Source organism: Polypterus senegalus, chromosome 15 (genome assembly GCF_016835505.1).
Source record: "Polypterus senegalus isolate Bchr_013 chromosome 15, ASM1683550v1, whole genome shotgun sequence".
NCBI classification, from domain to species: Eukaryota; Metazoa; Chordata; class Cladistia; order Polypteriformes; family Polypteridae; genus Polypterus; species Polypterus senegalus.
The window spans coordinates 75,959,380-75,980,343 of record NC_053168.1 but is presented as its reverse complement, the minus strand read 5'-3'; the positions used below and the strand labels follow the sequence as shown (position 1 = coordinate 75,980,343).

The 20,964-nt window shown below is 36.3% G+C and overlaps 1 protein-coding gene across 4 annotated transcripts in view; it reads right to left on the bottom strand.

Annotated features, from left to right (window-relative positions):
- The window catches only part of vps50 (VPS50 EARP/GARPII complex subunit), a 391,193-nt gene that overhangs the window by 273,528 nt on the left and 96,701 nt on the right, over positions 1–20,964 (bottom strand). For all 4 annotated transcript variants that reach the window (XM_039737505.1, XM_039737508.1, XM_039737506.1 and 1 more), the window contains exons 4-9: positions 19,246–19,317; positions 9,723–9,776; positions 6,141–6,211; positions 5,765–5,882; positions 4,866–4,901; positions 2,765–2,847 (exon numbers count right to left, since the gene is read on the bottom strand). In XM_039737505.1, coding sequence (XP_039593439.1) covers positions 2,765–2,847; positions 4,866–4,901; positions 5,765–5,882; positions 6,141–6,211; positions 9,723–9,776; positions 19,246–19,317 — 434 coding nt within the window. The remainder of the gene's footprint in view (positions 1–2,764; positions 2,848–4,865; positions 4,902–5,764; positions 5,883–6,140; positions 6,212–9,722; positions 9,777–19,245; positions 19,318–20,964) is intronic.

Below are 20,964 nucleotides of genomic sequence, written 5' to 3'. Positions count from 1 at the left end.
GAACTTGTCTCAATAAATGATTTGTTCTGAAGAGAAAAACCAGCAGTATTTCTGAATTTACCTTTAGTCATAGTGACTGAAACATTTTTCTTATTATTTCTCTGCACTGTTTTTGACAGTTCTTGTGATGATATACATAGCAGTCAGTTTACCACAAAATGAAATGCACATAAGACACTTGGTGGCAGTTAACATTATAGGTATGGAAATGTGTAGGCATGTTGACAGTCTTAACAGACATTCTCAGGAGTGGAACTGCTATATTTACTTTAGATTGTGAATGCAGGAGGTTTTTATTTTTCTTGATACATTGGTGGGGTAATCCCAACATCTTTCAAGTATATACATTTAAAATTGTCTACTTTAAGCATAACTCAAGTGAGGACTTTCAAAAGCACCACTTTGAATTTTGCCTAGTGAATAAATTGACTTTACACATCGAAGCTCTGTGTGGTATTGCCTCAAATTTCCAAATTTTATGTGGACAGAATATGTGTCAGTTTCTTTTATGTGTAAAAGGGATCGTATTTTATTATAGGAATATCTGGCCTCACATTTTTAGGTTGAGCTACACACTGTGTAAAATTCAGGATCACCATTATTTGAGCCGTTTCTAATAAAAGAATAAAGCATCCTTTTGCTTGGCCAGGTAGTGTGATATACAGTAGTAAATAAGGCATCACACTTCAAAGTCAGAAAACTGACCATTCAATTGTCACCAGTGGCATATTGTGTGACTTGGGCCAAGTCACTTAATCTGACTGTGTTCCTACAATAAAAATATCTGTAAACTGGTGCCCCTTCACAATATTTAGCAATGTTCCAAATGCTAACATCTCCAAATCAGAGTACAGTTGTGCTTGAAAGTTTGTGAACTCTTTAGAATTTTCTATATTTCTGCATAAATATGACCTAAAACATAATCAGATTTTCACTTAAGTCCTAAAAGTAGACAAAGAGAAACCAGTTAAACAAATGAGACAAAAATATTATGCTTGGTAATTTATTTATTAAGGAAAATGATTGAATATTACATATTTGTCAGTGGCAAAAGTATGTGAACCTTTGCTTTCAGTATCTGGTGTGACCCCCCTTTGCAGCAATAACTGCAACTAAACGTTTCCGGTAACTTTTGATCATTCCTGCCCACCGGCTTGGAGGAATTTTAGCCTATTCCTCCATACAGAACAGCTTCAACTCTGGGATGTTGGTGGGTTTCCTCACATTAACTGCTCGCTTCAGGTCCTTCCACAACATTTCAATTGGATTAAGGTCAGAACTTTGACTTGGCCATTCTAAAACACTAACTTTATTCTTATTTAAACATTCTTTGGTAGAACGACTTGTGTGCTTAGGGTCATTGTCTTACTGCATGACCCACCTTCTCTTGAGATTCAGTTCATGGACAGATGCCCTGACATTTTCCTTTAGAATTCTCTGATATAATTCAGAATTCATTGTTCCATCAATGAAGGCAAGCTGTCCTGGCCCAGATGCAGCAAAAGAGGCCCAAACCATGATGATACCACCACAATATTCCATAGATGGGACAAGATTCTTATGCAGGAATGCAGCGTTTTCCTTTCTCCAAACATAACGCTTTTCATTTAACCAAAAAGTTCTATTTTGGTCTCATCCGCCCACAAAACATTCTTCCAATAGCCTTCTGGTTTGTCCACGAGATCTTTAGCAAACTGCAGACAAGCAGAAATGTTTTTTTTGGAAAGCAGTGCCTTTCTCCTTGCAACCCTGCCATGCACACCATTGCTGTTCAGTGTTCTCCTGATGGTGAACTCATGAACATGAACATTAGCCAATGTGAGAGAGGCCTTCAGTTGCTTAGAAGTTACCCTGGGGTCCTTTGTGACCACACCGACTATTACACACCTTGCTCTTGGAGAGATCTTTGTTGGTCGACCACTCCTGGGGTGGGTAACAATGGTCTTGAATTTCCTCCATTTGTACACAATCTGTCTGACTGTGGATTGGAGTCCAAACTGTTTAGAGATGGTATTGTAACCTTTTCCAGCCTGATAAGCATCAACAACTCTTTTTCTGAGGTCTTCAGAAATCTCCTTTGTTCGTCCCATGATACACTTCCACAAGCATGTGTTGTGAAGAGCAGACTTTGATAAATCCCTGTTCTTTAAATAACACATGGTGCCATCTCACACCTGATTGTCATCCCATTGATTGAAAATACCTGACTCTAATTTCACCTTCAAACTAACTGCTAATCCTAGAGGTTCACATACTTTTGCCACTCACAAATATGTAATATTCGATCACTTTCCTCAATAAATAAATAACCAAGTATAATATTTTTGTCTCATTTGTTTAACTGGTTTCTCTTTGTCTACTTTTAGGACTTAAGTGAAAATCTGATTATGTTTTAGGTCATATTTATGCAGAAATATAGAAAATTCTAAAGGGTTCACAAACTTTCAAGCACAACTGTAGATACTCTAAATTATAATTCTTAACTATTTTTGAATAATGTTTCTGGGGTGTAGAAATATATGACCCAAGGTGATTCAATTAAACATGCTGAGGAAGCTGTTGACACTCATAATAATAATAGTACAATTAAACAAGTATTATAGCAGGTTAAAGAAAGCATTCTCCTTTCGATTTCAATAACATAATTAAAGAAATCTAAACTTTTATTCAACCAGAGCAGGACTGTTTGAAGGACCTGTCAGTACTACTAAGATGAGTGCATTAGGAATAAAGGCTTTTCCAGTTCTGAATGGATAGTGCATACCTGATACAGCTGTAGTGTTTGAATGTGCTGGCTGCTTTTTGGCATTCTAAGCACAACTGAATAGCACCAGGATAATCTTCTTCCTAAAGAAAGAAAGAAAGAAAGAAAGAAAGAAAGAAAGAAAGAAAGAAAGAAAGAAAGAAAGAAAGAAAGAAAGAAAGAAAGAAAGAAAGAAAATTAAAATAATACTTTTAAAAAAATGTCAATTGAAGGTGGTTAAAAAAATCTTCAAGCTTTGATAAGTCTGATCATTTCAAATATGCATACTTTCTCTAGATATAAAATTTTAATATAAATTTCTTACTACATTTAAAGCATGCACATACATATTGATACGTTTCAGTACATTTATGTATTTATACTTTAAATATGAATGTTCACAAAACTACTGCGGTGAAATAATGCAATTTTTGTTTAATTTTAATATTAAACATAATGATATTAATCAGCTATTAAAGTGTGCAAACAAAAATCATTTATTCAATGCACAATGAAGGGAGATCAAAATAAAGTACTATACAAACAAAGTCAAAAATAAATGAATGGGAACTTTAAAGACAATAGATAAAATGAATTACTTTACTGATACAAGAAATAATTTTTAAAAACCACATATTATATACTATATCAGTCTTTAAGGTGAAAAACACCCTATAACCATTTTACATGTACAGTACACTTTGAACAAAGAATTGGAGCACAGACAAGTTAAATAACATGGTAAAAGTCACAATGTGTGGTTTGATCCTGCAATTTGAAAATTACTAATACATTAACCAAAATTATATGCTAGGTCTCTTATAAACAAAAACTGGTAATTAACATCAAACAATTTATTGTAAGGGACAAAACTAGTGTGATTTCCCAAGCACACCAGCTGATACCACATGTTCAGTTGTATTTTTGTTGCAATTAAGAGAGATAAAATAGGCATAGCTTGAATGTTGAGCACAACAAACAGAATGGATACATAAATCTTCAACCACATGGAAAATAAGGAGAAAATTAATGTGGTGCTGTTTTTATCGGCATATTTTTTTAACTCATATTTTAGTAGTTGTTGTTTATTATCAGCAAGACTTGTGCTGCTCAAGATACTTGTTTCTTTCAGACTGTTAATGATATTAATAATCAACTTTTGCAAGACATCTTGAATTCTGTCAACAGCCTAAACTACATTTACTGGTTGCACTCTGTCTTCAGTGTCAGAGAAGATGAAATATTTATTTTACAAATGGCTCCCAAATGCCTACAGCTTTATCACCTGCATGGTGGTATAGACTAAAACCAGTAAGTGATAACCATGGCCTGATTGAAAGTGTTTATTTACACTGAAACAGGTTCTACATATGGTAGAGTAATTAATGGAACCACAGACTTTTTATGAACCTACCATAAAAAGAGAGTCTAAATGGAACATAGATCAGGTGTAAGGTGGAACAGTTTTGCGTCTTCCATCAGGAGATAAAAACTCTTAACAATATTTGTGTGTTTTCTTCTACATAGCAAACACATGTCAAGAAACAATCTAAGCCTTATGTGAAAGAATGGACTAGCATGATGTTTTTTAGTTTAATTTTTGCTGCATTACCACTCTGATCTTACAGTTCACAACATAAATGTGTCTGCACAGTCGAACATGGCACAGTACTTCCTGATCAAAGTATTTTTGTGGAAGGCTCAGTTAAGGTAAGAAATGGAAGGATTACTGAGGATGTTAGCTAAACTTAGAATGGGAGAAAACATTCTAGAAAACATCTCTTCCACTTACATTCTAGAAGTCCCCATCTCTTCTAGTTTCCTTTCGCTATTTAAGAAGCACTAAGACTACAAATGAGCATTCACTGTTGAACCTGCTACCACAGTGAATTGAACCTTCCTCTGACAAGCAACCTTTGAAGGCTGAGGAAGCCATATTGTCAACCGAATGGTCTCTAATCTTGAGGTTTTTGGCTTTGGAAACAATATTGGGCAAAGAATACTGCAATATTTGAAGTACATTAGATTAGAATATATTACAATTTTTTCATTAAATGTTCTGCAGAAAATCTGTCACTAATAATACATAAAATACATTGTGTTCTCACAAAAAATTTCTTACCTCTAATAGTTCACTCAATCTTACATCAGTCCGTTGCTAGCAAAAGATAAAAATAGAGATGAAACAATGTTTCTTCAAAACTCAATTTTTACACACCCACTCCAGAACAGTGGAAACGATAAATAGGTTACACTACAGTACATCTCAATCATAACTCTGACATAAAAACAGACTAAATGAAGCAGGAAACAGAAATAGAAGCAGAATAAAGTAGAAAACAGAAGTATTTTTGACAACTGTTAATAAAACAACACTCCTTTCAATAAAAATGAAGAACAAACACATGAAGCATTTTTAAACTTTAACATAAAGAAGAATATCATTCCTGATAGTGATAAATTATAGCAGCTAAAACAATACAAATTGATAAATATAAACATCAGCAAACTCATGTGTCTTTACCAAAATTACTGCATATCAAAGGACAGCTCAAATATAAAAGCTAGAAATTAAATCCAGCAATTCATATCTTTTATAACCGACCAGGACATTGCAGGGTAATGGAGGGCTTATTGTGGAAGCACTGAGTGAAAAGAGTGAACAATTCTGTATGGTGTTGCAGTCCTCTCTGTGAGGCATTCTCACTATTACAGAGCCAGTTTAGATTTGCCAATTAATCTCAGAGAAAACCTCACGCAAACACAAGGACATCAGCTAACAAATGTGCTAATGATCCTCTTGGAAATTAAGTTGCATAAAAGTTAAATTTTTACTTACGCCTTCTAAAATCCAAACTTTTTTTTTACCTTTTAAAAAAACCAATGAATGTAGAAAGAATGAAAGCTATGAATGTATGTATGAATGCTATAAAAATAAGTAATAAAACAATAACTAAATTCAATACATTTTAAGAGTATTATTAGCACTAGATAAATGTAGATTCCGCCTAAGTCACTTACTAATGTTTTAATTGTTCTCAGTGACTTCAACAATCCGGTCAACAATTGTCTCTTCTTTTGGTTTGCAAGTAGTCCGAGGCTGGCTTGTGTAAATCCTTCTTTGGCAAAACTAAGTTGCCTGCAGACACAACAACATTGACACAAATAATGACTAGATTATTTTATGTATATCAAAATAAACAATATGCACTACATAAACAATTTCAGATTTTACATTTGGCATATTTTTTGCACTAAACATAACTTTATCAAATTAGCTTTTGAGACAATTTTTTACCAGATGTTTAACTAACATAATAGTGCAGTGAAAAAGGTAATATAAAGAGCATGGAATGATGCAGTAAAATAAATACTTTAAAACTTAAAATTATATTACCTTCTTGCATTTGTACAGATGACAGCTGCTAATTGAAGATTTGTTTGTAGTGAGGTAACTCTTTCAAGTTCCTGGGGAAAATGAAGGACTTCAATAAAGATATTTGTTACAATAACATTCATATAATGTTTAAATCCATCCATCCATCCATTATCCAACCCGCTATATCTTAACTACAGGTTCGCAGGGGTCTGCTGGAGCCAATCCCAGCCAACACAGGGCACAAGGCATGAAACAAACCCTGGGCAGAGCGCCAGCCCACCACAGATGTTTAAATCTATTTAAAAAATGAATAAAAATTTTCAAACAATAAAAATGGTTAAAAAATTAAAGCATACCTATTCTGTTGTATTTAGACTGAATTAAGCAAGTTTAGTAGTGGATGGATGGACTGAGGTTATGTATGTTAACCTAATTTTCATTACATTAGTGCACCCAACTCTGCAACTGTTAGAACTGCAGACAACATATTGTGACAATCTCACATTTTTTATGTGGTATTTAGCCCTTAATTCTTTGCCACTCTCTTTACGTTAGGGACTGGTTTGATACACATAAACAGTAATGATCAGAAAAAATTGTTCAATGTTACTGAACACATCATTAGTGATGTTTCTGGGTTCTTTCCATGTTTCAGGCCTTTCAACACATAACATCAACTTGTGTTTAAGTGGAACTTTGCAGTAGATCCCCAAGAACATTCTCTCTTTTTTCAGAGCCATCTCAATAAATTTTCCCACTGCCTCCATGGTGTTACTAAATGCCCTCTTCCTTTTCATTCCAGTGGTACTCAGTGAGTCAAGGGTTTTATAGAAGGTCTGGCTGGCAAAACCCCTATAGCCAAACCTTGATCAGCATAGACCTTGCTTTCCAGCACTGTGTTTCACATCCCTCTCTTTCTATTATTTCCCTTTGGCTTACTTCCTCCAGATGATCCTGTAACAGCAATTTTAGTTTCAAAAAATGTTGGTACTTGGTGGCTCTGAGGTGAGGAGGATATCTGGCTTCAAAAGAGGTCTTGATGACATTCATTAGACGGTCTTAGTGGGACATCATACACATACTGGATAATGAATTTAATCTGTTGTGGTTCTGTCTGCCAAAGCCAATGCAACTTTCCTGTCCATTGCCCTCCAACACCTTGTTGAAGCTTTTGCTTCAATACTACTGAATTTGTGGACCTCCCTTCCTCCATTATTGCTCTCAACCCCTCCTGGACCATTCTGCACCTCTCTTTCCCTCTAGTAGTGTTGAAACCTGGGGTTGGGAAGGTTTCCAACCCACCCCTTCAATGCATCACTGCTCCCACAGGAACCCTGTGGGGCAGGCATGACTATTCCAGTTGGATAGCCTCCTCCACTTTCCACTTCCTCTTGGTCTTGACTGCTATCCCTGCCTAGGCAATCGCTGAGTAACCCAATTCTTTATAAAAGAGAAACTCTCTTGCCTGGGTTATTTTGAACTCCTCCTCCTTCCATGACTTAAAGGGCAGTCTCAGTTTGGTTGCATTCCCATATAATGCTATGCTACTAAGACTCCTGAGCAAACCTAATCACTTTGGTAGGAAGACACTTATCTTTCTCTAGAATATTATGACTATGGAGATGGGGGCAACATAGACCAGTAGTGGCCAGAGTATCTCCTCCCAGACCTGGAGCAGGGAATTAGTGAGCTCCAGGACAGTCTGTGGAGCTACTTGGCAGCCTTGGAGTCACTGATATATAACATTCCAGAGTTTTTCTATTAGATTTAGGTGCGGGGAATGTGCAAGCCAGTCAATAACATCAATGCCTTCGTCATTCAGGAACTACCTATACAATCTTGCTACATGAGACCGGGAATTGTCCTGCACCAGGAGGAACCCAGGGTTCACTGCACCAGCTTAAGGTCTGACAATGGCTCAGACAATTTAATGCCAACCCTAACATCAGTCGGAGTACCCAAGGATATGCTTCCCAAGAGCATCACTGACCCACTGCCAAACTGGTCATGCACCATGGGCTCTCCAGACTGTTTTACATCTGTCATGTGTGTGAACCTGCTCTCATCTATGAAGAGAACAGAGCACCAATGATGGAGCTGCCAATTGTGGCATTCTCTGGCAAATGCCAATCAAACTGCATGGTGATTGTCTATGAGCACAGGTCCCACTATATGACGTCAGGCCTTCATACCACCCTCATGGAGCCTGTTTTTAAAGATTTGGTCAGAAACATGCACAACAATCGCCAGCTGGAGGTCATCTGGTAGGGCTCAGACAGTGCTCTTCCTGTTCCTCCTCTCTCAAAGGAGCAGATACCAGTCCGGCTGCTCGGTTGAGGCCCTTCTACAGCCTTGTCCAGCTTTGTTCGTATAACGGCCCATATCCTGGAGACACAACAAACCTTCCTACATTGGCTCATATGGATGCGCCAACCTGGTGGAGCTGAATTGGCTGCAGGTACAAAATCATGCTGCCCGTACTGACAAGGAGACTTCCTAAATGGACAAACTGATATCCCTGAAGCTAAACTACTTGGTGTTAAAACTATGATGTTAAAGTGTTCCCTTAATTTTTTTATTGAGCAGTGTATTTAGGTGACATAGAGAATATACTGTAAATTTAGGGGAAAACTCAGCAAAGGGGGGTGAGGCAGGGACATGCATGGAAGAACATACAGGATGCACAGGAGAATAAGAAGAAAGGAGAAAATGACTGAGGGGAAGAGGTGCATTTAGAGAACAGACTGAGGGGAAGAGGTGCATTTAGAGAACAGCTGGGTTAGTGGTCTCATCCTGAGCATGTTCAAACGTACAAAAAGTGGAAGGGAATTAGGAAGGCATATGTTTATCCTGGACAAACCTACTGTACTGTTGTTGTTATTGCTGTTACTTTTCTAAGTGAGCATTGATTAAAGTATACTTTCTGCTTAAGAATAAAATGCTGAAAAAATACAGAGGCATGTTTGAAAGAGAGAACAGATTAGATTAACTGAAGTGATATGAATTTACACTCAGCAGAAGCACACACTTTTTTGCATGTCCTGCTGGGCTCATTAACTTGTCTGTAGAAGACAAGCTTCAGCACCCTTGTAACATTTCAATCTCATTAAACTCAATTTGCTATCTCATGCTAAGTGCCTCTCTTGTCTTCTCTTCCATCCCAGATGTCACATATTCACACATTCATTTCAGTCCCAAAAGGTTATCTACAAATATATGAAATGAAAATTAAGTTCATCTTTTTTTAATTAAGTCAGTCAGAGCATTTTAAAGGTACTCCATAGTTACTCTAATTATCCACCAACTGCTTGAACACACTCATTAAAATTACAAATCTTGTAGGAAATTTTAGCACATCATTGTTAGAAACATAGTTATGTGCTACACTTTGACCCACTATGCACACTTTGGACTTTGGATGTGTTTTACTTACCAGAAACCATAATAAAGAATATAAATTTAACAGATGAATTTTTAAAAGATGTGGGCAAAAACATCTTAAGACATAACACTGCTTCAAACCGGTGTTAGATTTAAACATTAAGTTTCTATTGCAGTTTTTGAAATTCTAGGCTAAAGGTGAATGTTGGTAGCTCTTACCTTAACATAGGAGGGTTGTTTTTCTAAAATCAAATCTGCTACTTTCTTAGACACCTGTAAAACAAAAAATGAATGCCAGGGGTTTTGAGTGTGCCATATGTTTTTTTTGGGCAATTTCTGAATTGCAAGATGTAGTTAAAATACCACATTAATACTGTAAACTGTTAAACAAAATTGCCCAAGTTTTTTGATTACTTTTAACCTACATACATTGCAACAATGCAACATAAATAGACACAGAAAAATATTTTTCATTACAGTACAATCCCTCTTAACTGGCCACCTCGGGATTGGACCCATGGCCAGTTGCCGCTTTGGCCGGTTTATCCAACGCATACCTATTTTCATGTAGAAAAATATTTCTAAGGTATGTACTGTACCTCTCCGATGTTCCTGAAAAAACCATATCCACAAGGCTTCATCCACGATTTTGCACACAGGTTTTTTTCTCGTACAACAACTGGACAGTGTGGTGTAGCGGGTCCACAGCTCAAGTCAAAAAGGCCACATTTTAAAATAATAAAAATAAAAATAAATAATCGCCAAACTCGTTGCTAAGTGAGGGAGCGTGGTATGTGTGGCCGATCGGTTCAGCTATCACGGAGTTGGACTGACCGGTATTGAAGACGACTGGCTGTCGAAAGGCAGAGGCAGTCGTGGAGGCTTTGGGTTGGTTTAGCCCCAGCGTGAGCGCCCTGGTCGCTGGGGAAAGAACCCAAGTCTCGGTCCAGATGGTGCTTGACGTAGTCAGGGATTGGAGGGCTACCGGACCAGCGTGGAAGGCAGCTGCACCTGCAGGTAAGTTAACTCGCCTGTTACAAAGCCTGATGGGAGAAGCAGGGGAGCTGCTAGGTAGAAAGAAGAAGGCACCGTGCTTTGGATTTTAAGAGACTGCTTCCAGCCATTGTTTTAACCTTGTTTGCATTGTTTTTAAAGGACTTGTTTTTTTACTAATGGATCTTAACCTCCAGTAATTCACTCGTTTTAATGGATTACTGCATTTATTTAAAGAAGACTTTTGATACACTGCACTTTATTTGATTTGAACACCGTTTTGTTGTTTGCTGGTTTTAAAATACCTCTCACCTTCCAGGAAAGAAGGAAGTGCATACATATAAAGAAGAACTCACAATTACATTTTTTTTTTAAATTTTATTTTATTTTATTTTAACAGGTCGGTTAATTCATCGGCTGGTTAATGCGAGGCCAGTTAAGAGGGATTGTACTGTGTATATATAGTATGGTATTGTATATGTAAAATAAAAAATACACATTACATCAAATGATGGTTTGTTTAAAAAAAAAAAAGTTATACAACTTTATCAAATGAAATACTGTTAATGGAACAATGCAATGAACATGCTCTTTTCCATCTTAACTTTAATGTCAGATGGGAGCATTTTGTATAAACTGTCACACAACACTGCATTGCGCCATGGCCTCTGCCCCTAGCATCTGGCAGCCAAAACCACTCAAATGTGAGAATCCCTAGTGGCACATTTGACAGCTTTAAAATGGATCAATTTAAACAACACAAGCTGTAAATCACCACTACATTTTCTATATTTCAAAAAGATACTGTCATTGCAAAACTAGACTCTTTAACTTTGAAAGACTACAAATGAATTCAGAAAGAAAACAGTCTAGCCTAATCAATTTCTTCTTGCTGTCATTGGTCACAGATACAGGATCAGTAAAGATTTTCTACCCTATTTTTTATCCACATATTTTCCTGCTCACATATACACTACACTATACAGTTCCAAGCAGGGTAGACACAGTATAAATGGGATAGTGACCAGAAGGGAAGACATCATTGTAAATACAAGCCTAAAGTCTAAACCTAGTGCCAATTATAATCCTTCATCAAAACCATAAATTTCACACAAATTTAAGGTCAAGATTCAAACCCTTAATTCATTAACCAGAGATTACAATTTGAAGAAAGTACATACCAACATAAAGAGCATCACCCACAAACTCAAATAACCTGTAAATACAGTGTATCTTGTATGACATTTATACTCGGATGTTGGTGACATTACTTGGCAAGCACTTCTAGTCACTAGCATTAGCCAATGCAACAGCAACAGAGCCTAAATAGAGGTAACAAAAACATGCAAAAATGACTTTGAAAAAAGACAAGAAATAAATATAATATCTCTCTATATATAAAAAAAAAATCCTGGAATGGAAAAGCAAGGCAACAATACATGATCTTCTTGGAAGTTTGAAAGACATTTTAAAGACCCGCGAGACAAAAAAGACTGGCCACGGAGCGTCTCGTGGGGACCGTAAACATGAGACTTGGTGACAAGAGATTGTCCCAGAGCAGTCTCATGGGGACGTGGAACATAAGATTCTTGCAACACATGCCCTTCTTATCAAATAACAGCACGGACAGTCGGTAAAACATTCAGTCATGTGGCACACACAGATCCTGTGCTCTCAGCAAAGAAGAAAGAGCAGCGAAGAGAAAAGAGGCCCAAGGCGCAATACACATGCAGAGAAAGGTACAGAATATGAAAGCAGTAACGGTCAAAAGTATTGTAGCGTCCCAGCCAAGCTGAAGCCTTGTTTTAAGTGACTGTTAGGTCTGATCGAGGCAGGGCAGAGGACAGCACAGAAGACTGATAGCTGGGTGCTGATTGATGCGGTAAGGGGGAGGAGAGACCCGTGGGAGGAGGGGCTGGAGAGGGTGCTAGAAAGTTGTGTTTGGGGTTACACAGTCGGCGATTGTTAAAGTAGAACTTTTATGACATTTTATTACGTCAGTCGCTACAGTATCAAAAAAAGATAGCATGGATCGCAATGACGCAAACAAAATGAAATTACTTTAAGTCAGAGAATTTCAAAAACAGGGTTTAACTCACAAGCATTTATTGGTTACTTTGCAAAAAAATTATTAACTGCTGATGATGTGGATCGTTTTGTCTGTGCTGAAATTCCAAACAGAGAAACCTATCCTGAATTATGGTACAAAGTCATTAAACACATGTCTCACAGACCTCATTTAAAATATTCAGCATATTGGGACTTGAAAGATTTCAAATATTGTTTTTACAAAAGTTCTGAAATAAAGGTGAAACTAACGAAATAGCAACAATTAAAAAAAAAAAAATCTTAAAAGTGCGTATTCGGAAAAACCAAACACGGGGGTTGGCGAGTGAAGCGAGCAGGGGGCAAAGCCCCCTAGTCTTTTAAATGTTAACAAATCTGGAGCTATGCTATGAAGAAGAAATGCCACCATTGTTTCCAGTTTGTCTTTCTACTAACTATTAAATGAATAAACCCATCCACCTTTGTGGTATATCTCACATTCAAAAATTTTGCTGTTGTTGGTAACTTAAACACTCGTATTAATGTTCCCAAAATTGTCAAATACTTTTATCTTCTTTAGGTGTTTGTTGACCATTTTCCATATACAGTACAGTGGATTCAGTATTCAGAACCCTTCACTTTATTTACATTTGGCTATGCTGCAGCCTTGTGCTAAAATCATTTAAATTCTTTTTTCCCTATATCATGCAACACATAAAAAATCCCGGAATGGCAAAAAGAAAACAGGACTTTAGATTTTTAGCTAATTTATTAATAATAAAGAACTGCAATATGATATTGAAACATGTATTCAGACCCTTTGCTATGACCCTTGAAATTCTATTGACCATCATTGAGATGTTTCTAAATCTTGTTTAAGGACCACCTGTAATCAATTCAATTGATTGAGAATGATCAGGATTGAGAAAGACACACACCTGTCTATAGGAGTCTCATAGCTTCATGTATCGGAGGAAAAAGCAAGCCGTGAGGTTGAAAGAACTGCCTGAAGAGCTTACAGACAGTATTTTTGGAAAGGCTACAAAATATTTCTGCAGAGCACAGTGCCTTCACAATTCTTAAATGAAAGACATTTTGGATCACCATGAATCTTTTAGAAAATAGATTCGTTGGTCTAATGAAATCAAGATTAGTGTTATATTTGGAGGAAACCTGGCACCGCCATCACCTGAACTTTGTTATTCCAACAGTGAAGCATGATGGTGGAAGCATCAAGATATGGGGTTGTTCTTCAGTGGAGGAAATGGGAGACAAGACAGGTTTAGGGGAAAACTGAATGGAATAAAGTTCAGAGATATTGTTGATGAAAACTTGCTCCAGAGTGCTCTGGACCTCAGACTTGGCCAAAGGTTCAGATTCCAATAGAATAAAGACCCTAAGACAACACAGGAGTGGCTTTGGGACAGCACAGGGAATGTCCTCGAGCCAGAGCTACTACTTGAGCCCAATCAGACATCTCTGGAGACACCTGAAAATTGTTCTCCACTGACGGCCACCATCCAATATGATAGAACTTGACAGGATCTCCAGAGAAGAATGGCAGAAAATCCCCAAATCCAGATGTTCAAAACTTTTCACGTCATATCTACGAAGACTAAGTACTGAGTAAAAGGTCTGAATACTTGTGTCAATGTGATATTTCAGTTTTTATATTTTTTTTAACAAACTTCCACAAATTTCTAAAATCCTGACTTCACTTTGTCATAGTAGTACTGAGCTTGATGTGAGGGAAAAATGAATTTATATGATTTTAGCATAAGGTTGCAACATAACAAAACATGAAAAAAGTGGAGGGATCTGTATACTTTCTGAACCCACTGTATCTGGCTCATTCTTTGGACCGTGAAATGACTAATGATGTATTTTCTGTTAACAAGTGGTGAAAAATGGTTTCTCTGACCACAGCATAGTCTTAACAGACACAGAAATTTGTACCTTTTGAAAGATTATAATATGTGCTTGTATCTAGTATCCCAGAAACCTTTTTAATCCTTGAAAGATTATACTATGTACTTGTATCTGGTATCCCAGAAACTTTCTTAAGCTAACAGACTGCTGTGGTCATCTCAACAGCTGCATTTTTAAGTCTGTGATATACAAAATATTTTAACAATAACATAAAAGGAGCTATAGTTAATCCTGGCCATATCTATTACTGGCTGCTACCAAATGGACATGAAAATAGTCATCTAATCTTTAAAAAAGTGTAATACTTTCATATACCCGCAAGTATTTAGTATACATATTCAATGCATACTATGGCTATAAAACTATTAGCAGAACGTTCAAGATCAGGAGTGAAGCTTGTGTTCCTTTGCCCTTCCAATTATTTTCTGTCCATAAAAGACCTCCAGTTTTCCCTGCTACTAAGAAACTAAAGATCTTGTTTCTTTTATAATATTTTACAAAGATATTGACACTGGTCTTATATTACTGGTCTTAACCACACAATCCTGTCTACTCACCAAGAATCACTGTCACCAGATCATTCTGTGGTGCCTTGTTATTCTTGAGACACTAAGCCCTTGAGGTTTGTTCTGGAGAAAATATGAAGACTAACAAACAATGGGAGACCTTGTGGTTGATCAAGCTCCTTTGGACTGCTGAAAACTAAGTTATCCCAGTATCTTATCCAGATAAAAACTGCCAAGAACATATGTACTGTGAACAAACATTCATTCCAGTGGTTAACTGAATAAAGTTAAGGCCGTAAAGACACCGTCATGTAAGTAGGAATGTAAGTAGAGAAAGACTAATTTTTTCATTCATAAGCTTTTTCTGTCAGTGTAGACAAGTCTATCTACCAATCCATGCCAATAAACTCATAATATCCACAAGTATTTTTTTTTCAATAAATAATTACATGCTTAAACACAATGTAATCAGCTACTATTCAAGTCCAGTTTTTTTTTTCTTTTTCAGCACCAGCTTAACATGTTACCTAGTATGGTTCTTCATTTTGCTTAGATCACTACCATAGTCTCTCAAATAAACTCCTTTTCCAGTTCTCTGGATCCCATTTCAAAACACTCAAAGGAAAGGTAATTTATTTGTGTTATTGTTAACACAATTGCAAAGGTTTGGGGATGTTTCTGTAACAACCAATTGGCATTTAAACATGATTAGTTAAGGATGACCTAAAAGAGTTTACTGTTAGAACTCTGTAGTGATGGGGTAGGTGGGATTATCATTATTTTTACACTTGGCTGATGCTTTATCCAAGGTGATTTAAAAAACTAGGATTGTGTACAGTTGTTTATGTTTACATTTGGACCACAAGTGGATTAGGTGACTTGTTAAAGTCACAAATTGAGCACAAATAACTGGGAATTAAACCAACAACCTTAGGGTTTAAAGTTTAAACTTTAGCCAAGTCACCACAATACCTGCCCTTAACTATGGCATAAGCTTGTCAAAATTTTTTGTATATTTTAAAAAAGAAAAAAAAAAAGGTTTAATAGAATACTGCAAAAATATGCATGGTTAAATTATTAATTTTGCTAGGTATAAATGTAGGCCCTACTGGAGAAAAGATTACCATATTAATACAGAGGACAAATAACGAAAAGATATTTACCGTTGACAGAACAATTTGAGTAAGAAATGTTTGGGTGAGTGGAATTTGGGTCAGAAAAGCAGAAGCAGTGACAAAATATACAGTATCAGTTGGAGAGAGTGTAAAAGTGACTTGTAATAGTTACACATGGAGGGGCTGATGGAGGGGCTGTTTGCTTAAAAGATATTGACGCTCCTCTAAAAAAATGCCGCTTTATTGCGGTACTCGGCATATTTAAAAGCACACGTATTAATTTTTTTGATTGTTGCTTTAATCTCGCTCTCTCTCTGACGTTCTCTGCCTGACGGAGGAGATGTGAGCAGAGGGGCTGTTTGCACAGAGGCTGTTTGCTTAGAAGATACTAACGCTCCTCTAAAAAATGCCGCGGCAAACTTAAAAGCACAAGTATTGATTTTTTGATTGTTTGCTTTTCTTTGCGAGCGCTCTCTCTCTCTCCCTCTGAAATTCTCTGCTCCTGAAGAGAAGAAGATCTATTTGCATTCTTTTAATTGTGAGAAAGAACTGTCATCTCTGTCTTGTCATGGAGGACAGTTTAAACGTTTGACTAAAGGGTGTTATTTCATGTCTAGAGGGCTCTAATAATGTTAACAGTGTGGGAGAGTTTATAAGGGCTTAAAATATATAAAAATAACTACACAAACATATGGTTTCTACTTCGCGGATTTTCGTCTATTGCGGGGGGTTCTGGAACGTAACCCCCGCGATCGAGGAGGGATTACTGTACTTTCCTGGAAATTCAATGCGCTACTGGCTTAGATGAACTTTTGTTTCATAGTGCTCCATGAGGCTTTGCAAGGCCAATGTGATAGAGCCATCAATGTTAGATGGGACAGCCCCTTAAGTATTTAATTCTGATCCTAGTAGTGGGCTGAAAATAGTTTAAAATCTGTGAATATATTTAAACAGAAAGTGCACAGAAGGAAACTGGAAAAGTGTTTGTGTATTTGTGACATGTAGATGACCTCTATGTAATATGTGAGCCTACCCCTTTATTAGTATTACCCAGTGTGCTGTGCAGTTGATATAAACCTGAAGGTGTGAAGAATTCACACGCTTTAGTGTTGTACTTATCTGGTAGCAGTGGCAGTGAACAATCAAAAGTGTCTGGTGATGGGGGTCCAAGAGAGACTTTTACATAGTATGAAATCTCTCGGTTAATTCATGCTTCATGTCTGCCACTGTTTGCAGGACACATATTGTTCTGATATTTAATTCTGCTAATTTTATCTCATGAAGGTATTAAGAGTAGCATTGCTGCCTCTCAGCTGAGGTCACAGTTTTGGCCACAATAATTGGTTCAGCAAGGTTCCAACAGACCATTGCGCCGTTATAATTCACTAAAAATGAGTTCAATTTCTCCTTTCTTATTGACTTCAATGCATTTCGCAGAGTTTGGCATATATTTCTGTGATTTTGACAAGACTCGAGGAAAAGCAAACTCAACATGAAAAAAAAATGGAAAGATCACAAGTGCAAAATAGATGAAGTTTGGTGTAGGAATTCTGAGATGAACACGTGTGTGTGTGTGTGTATTATACAGAAGACAACTCATCCAGTGTTGCTTTCTGCCTTGCAGCCAATATTCCCAGAAATAGGTCCAGCTTGCTGTGACTCTGATCTGGATTAAGCTGTTTCAATACTAGACAGATAAAAAATAGATGTATTTATATCACATATACTGCTTTTCAGGTGGTAGCTTCTCTCTATCAACAGCATTGTATGCTACAATTGAAGCATTACACAGTTGGATTGGCAAGAATCATTTTTACTTACAAATATATAAAACTGTTTCTGGGCTTCCACAGCAAATTGTCATAGCATAAAATATGCAGGCTGGAAAAGAAATAACTGTGTACATCTCATAAAAACAGTATGGACTTACTCTAAACTAAACTGAGATAATTATTTTAGATTACTTCATTACCATCATCATTCCTTTCTATTCCTGTCCTTTCTGTTCCAATTACATTCCAACAAAGGGCACATACTGCCTTCTTTAACTGGACAAATTAAACCTGCATCCCTGTTTCCTTTTTACATATTACTACCATATATCACCAGCTGCTTTAATGGCTGATTCAAAACTCATTCATATAATTAATTCAATAAACTGTATTAGTAATGTATTTAATCCACTAAAATTTCCGAGTTCCAAGAATAAAAACAAAATGATTACTTTTCTACATTATCACTGCATAATATTCCGTATCTTATTCTCATTGACACTGCTATTTAAAAAGAAGTCCTTAAATATTAATGACTGCTGTCCTCAGGTTGCATGGGTTTTGCCCTAATTTTTATTTTATCAAGAACAAAAAAAATAATAAAGGCTGTTTTGAAGTGGAGTTCAGAACAGAAAGTAAACAGTTCAGAAAGTCCCACCAGAGTGCAAAGAGCCATAAAGAATTCCCTCATCTGTAAAGTGTAATCGACTGATACTTAGGTGGTGTTTTTTTTCTGCTACCCTTTAGACACCCCATTTCCCACTGTGGCACAGCATCTGCTTTAAAGTTCTGAATGCCTTAATAATTTTAAGAATTTATTTTAACATATATTTAACTATTCCTCTAAGGCACCTAAACTATGAAAAAGAACTCTCAGCATGCTTTACTTTTTCACTTTCACAGACTAAAGAATAGTTTACCTTTATTCCCCATTGAAAGTTTTTCCAGCAAATGAAAGCATTTTAGACACAGTTAAAATTCAATATTTAAGATAATAATTTAAATCTCTGCTCAGCGTGTAAAAGAAAAACATTTAACAATACACCATAACATGAAAAAAGATGAATTAACATACACTGGAAGGCAAAAGAGACTGCAGAGAATATTTCACATTTATTAAACAAGATAAAAAGAACAAACCTGAAATTAATTTAATTTGTGTCTTCATTTTTTTCAACTTTGCTGTGCTATTTCAAGAAGCCCCGAATAAAAGGTTATCATCTCAGTTATTAGAAATAATAATCAAACCTTTGTGCAATTTACTATAGAAAATAATATTTCAAAAGGAAGTTTAGCAGTTAAATCTATAAAGTTATGATTCTCAGAGCATATGTTATCAAGGGGTCTTTTGACTATGGGCTTTAAATAGAATATTTCTTACGGCAGCTTGCTGCTTCTTCAGTTTGTCTCTGTACTCTTCAATCTCTTCCAGATTAAGAACTGTAGGAAGTTTCTGCACACAAAGAAGAAAAAAACAAAAAAAAAGATTTAAGAAATGTTAAAACTCATAAGTTAGGTAATGGGAATCCATGATATTGCTAGATTTCATTGGACCCAAGGGAATATTTACAATAAAAAATTAAAATAAAGCAACAAACATTGAAAATAAAACTGTTATCGCATGTATAAATAATACACTTGATTATACACTGATGTCAGATAGTCACAAAAAAAAATAGAAATCTGGTTTTAGAATAAAAAATGAGTATAAATAAATCTCTGCCTTTTCAAACATATCATGCTTCATTAATGGCCAATATTCTGAACGGTGCCCAGCTGGAAAGATGTTACTAGGGCAAAGGGCAATTATTAAAGAACAGTCAGGGATCTCAGGTTAATGAATGAATGGAACAGAATCAGTTGCAAAATGACAATTTTAAAACACAAAAGTGTTTAGCAAAAGTGCTCTGAGTAAATGTGTTGATCAAAGCACAGAGCAGTGGGACAGGAATAAAAAAAACACTATGTTATAAGGGGGTCTGACTGTAAGTTTTACTAATGAAGATAATTAGCTAACCATTCAAAATTATGAAAACGCTAATAATGGAAGTAAAGTGCATAGCATGATGCCAGAATTAGTGTGGGTAAAATAAATAACTGTTTTTTGACAACTGAATGTAAAGTTTTGTTTTTTAACAAGACATTTTTAAATAAATCTGAATTAAATTTGAATAGCAAAGTTCGATCTCACTGCTCTAGCTCTGATACTTAGCTGACATGTTCAGTGTACAGACATGCGGTGCAGAAGTGATGTCCTGGGTGAGAAGTTTGTGGGAAATATTCCATGAGCTCTCTCTTATTCACATTTCTCTCTTGTATTAAAGGGTAAAGTTTATGAAAGGAGTATGAGGAGTAGTGTGATCTATAGGAGTGAGATAGAGCTGATAAAAGCAGAACATGCAGCAAAGCTGGAATGAAAAGTAATGAGAATGCCCAGATAGATGTGTGGAGAGCCAAGGAGTATACGGAAGACTGAGTGCAAGTTAAGAGAAAGAACTGGTGTGGAAATTATAGTTCTGTTAAAGTGAAACAGACTAAAGTGGTTTGGGCATGTGAACTGAAAGACAGAAGACGATTGTGTGTACCAAGATGGAGGTGGAGGGGATGAGGCCAAGAGGATGGCAAAAAGAAGTCATAGAAGTGGTGCAAGATTATATGAAACATATGGGGCTCAACTCATAGGATCCCAGGACTACTGAGAGTGGAGGACTTGGAGGATTTGGGGTCAATTAGCTATCCTGCGTAAACCTGAAAATGTCTATTACTCCGGTCATGATGACAATGATAATGATAGGCACATCATTCATACAAATAATGCTCCAGGCTGGTTTCACATTAGAATATTGAAACACTTTTACTACTGTAGTTTCATTGTTGAAAAATTATGAAAAGCAAAAACTAATAAACTGTCTGCATTACTTTTTGATGCACAACAAAATGGTCAAATGCTAAAAGAATTTCAAGTGAAATTTAAGAATATTCTCCTAGGGACAGTTCTCTATCAAGTGAAACAAAAATCGGTGCAACAGCTATATGAGAACCTGGTATTATCAAATCTTCAATGATCTCATGCACCTACTACATTGAAAATTTAATTATA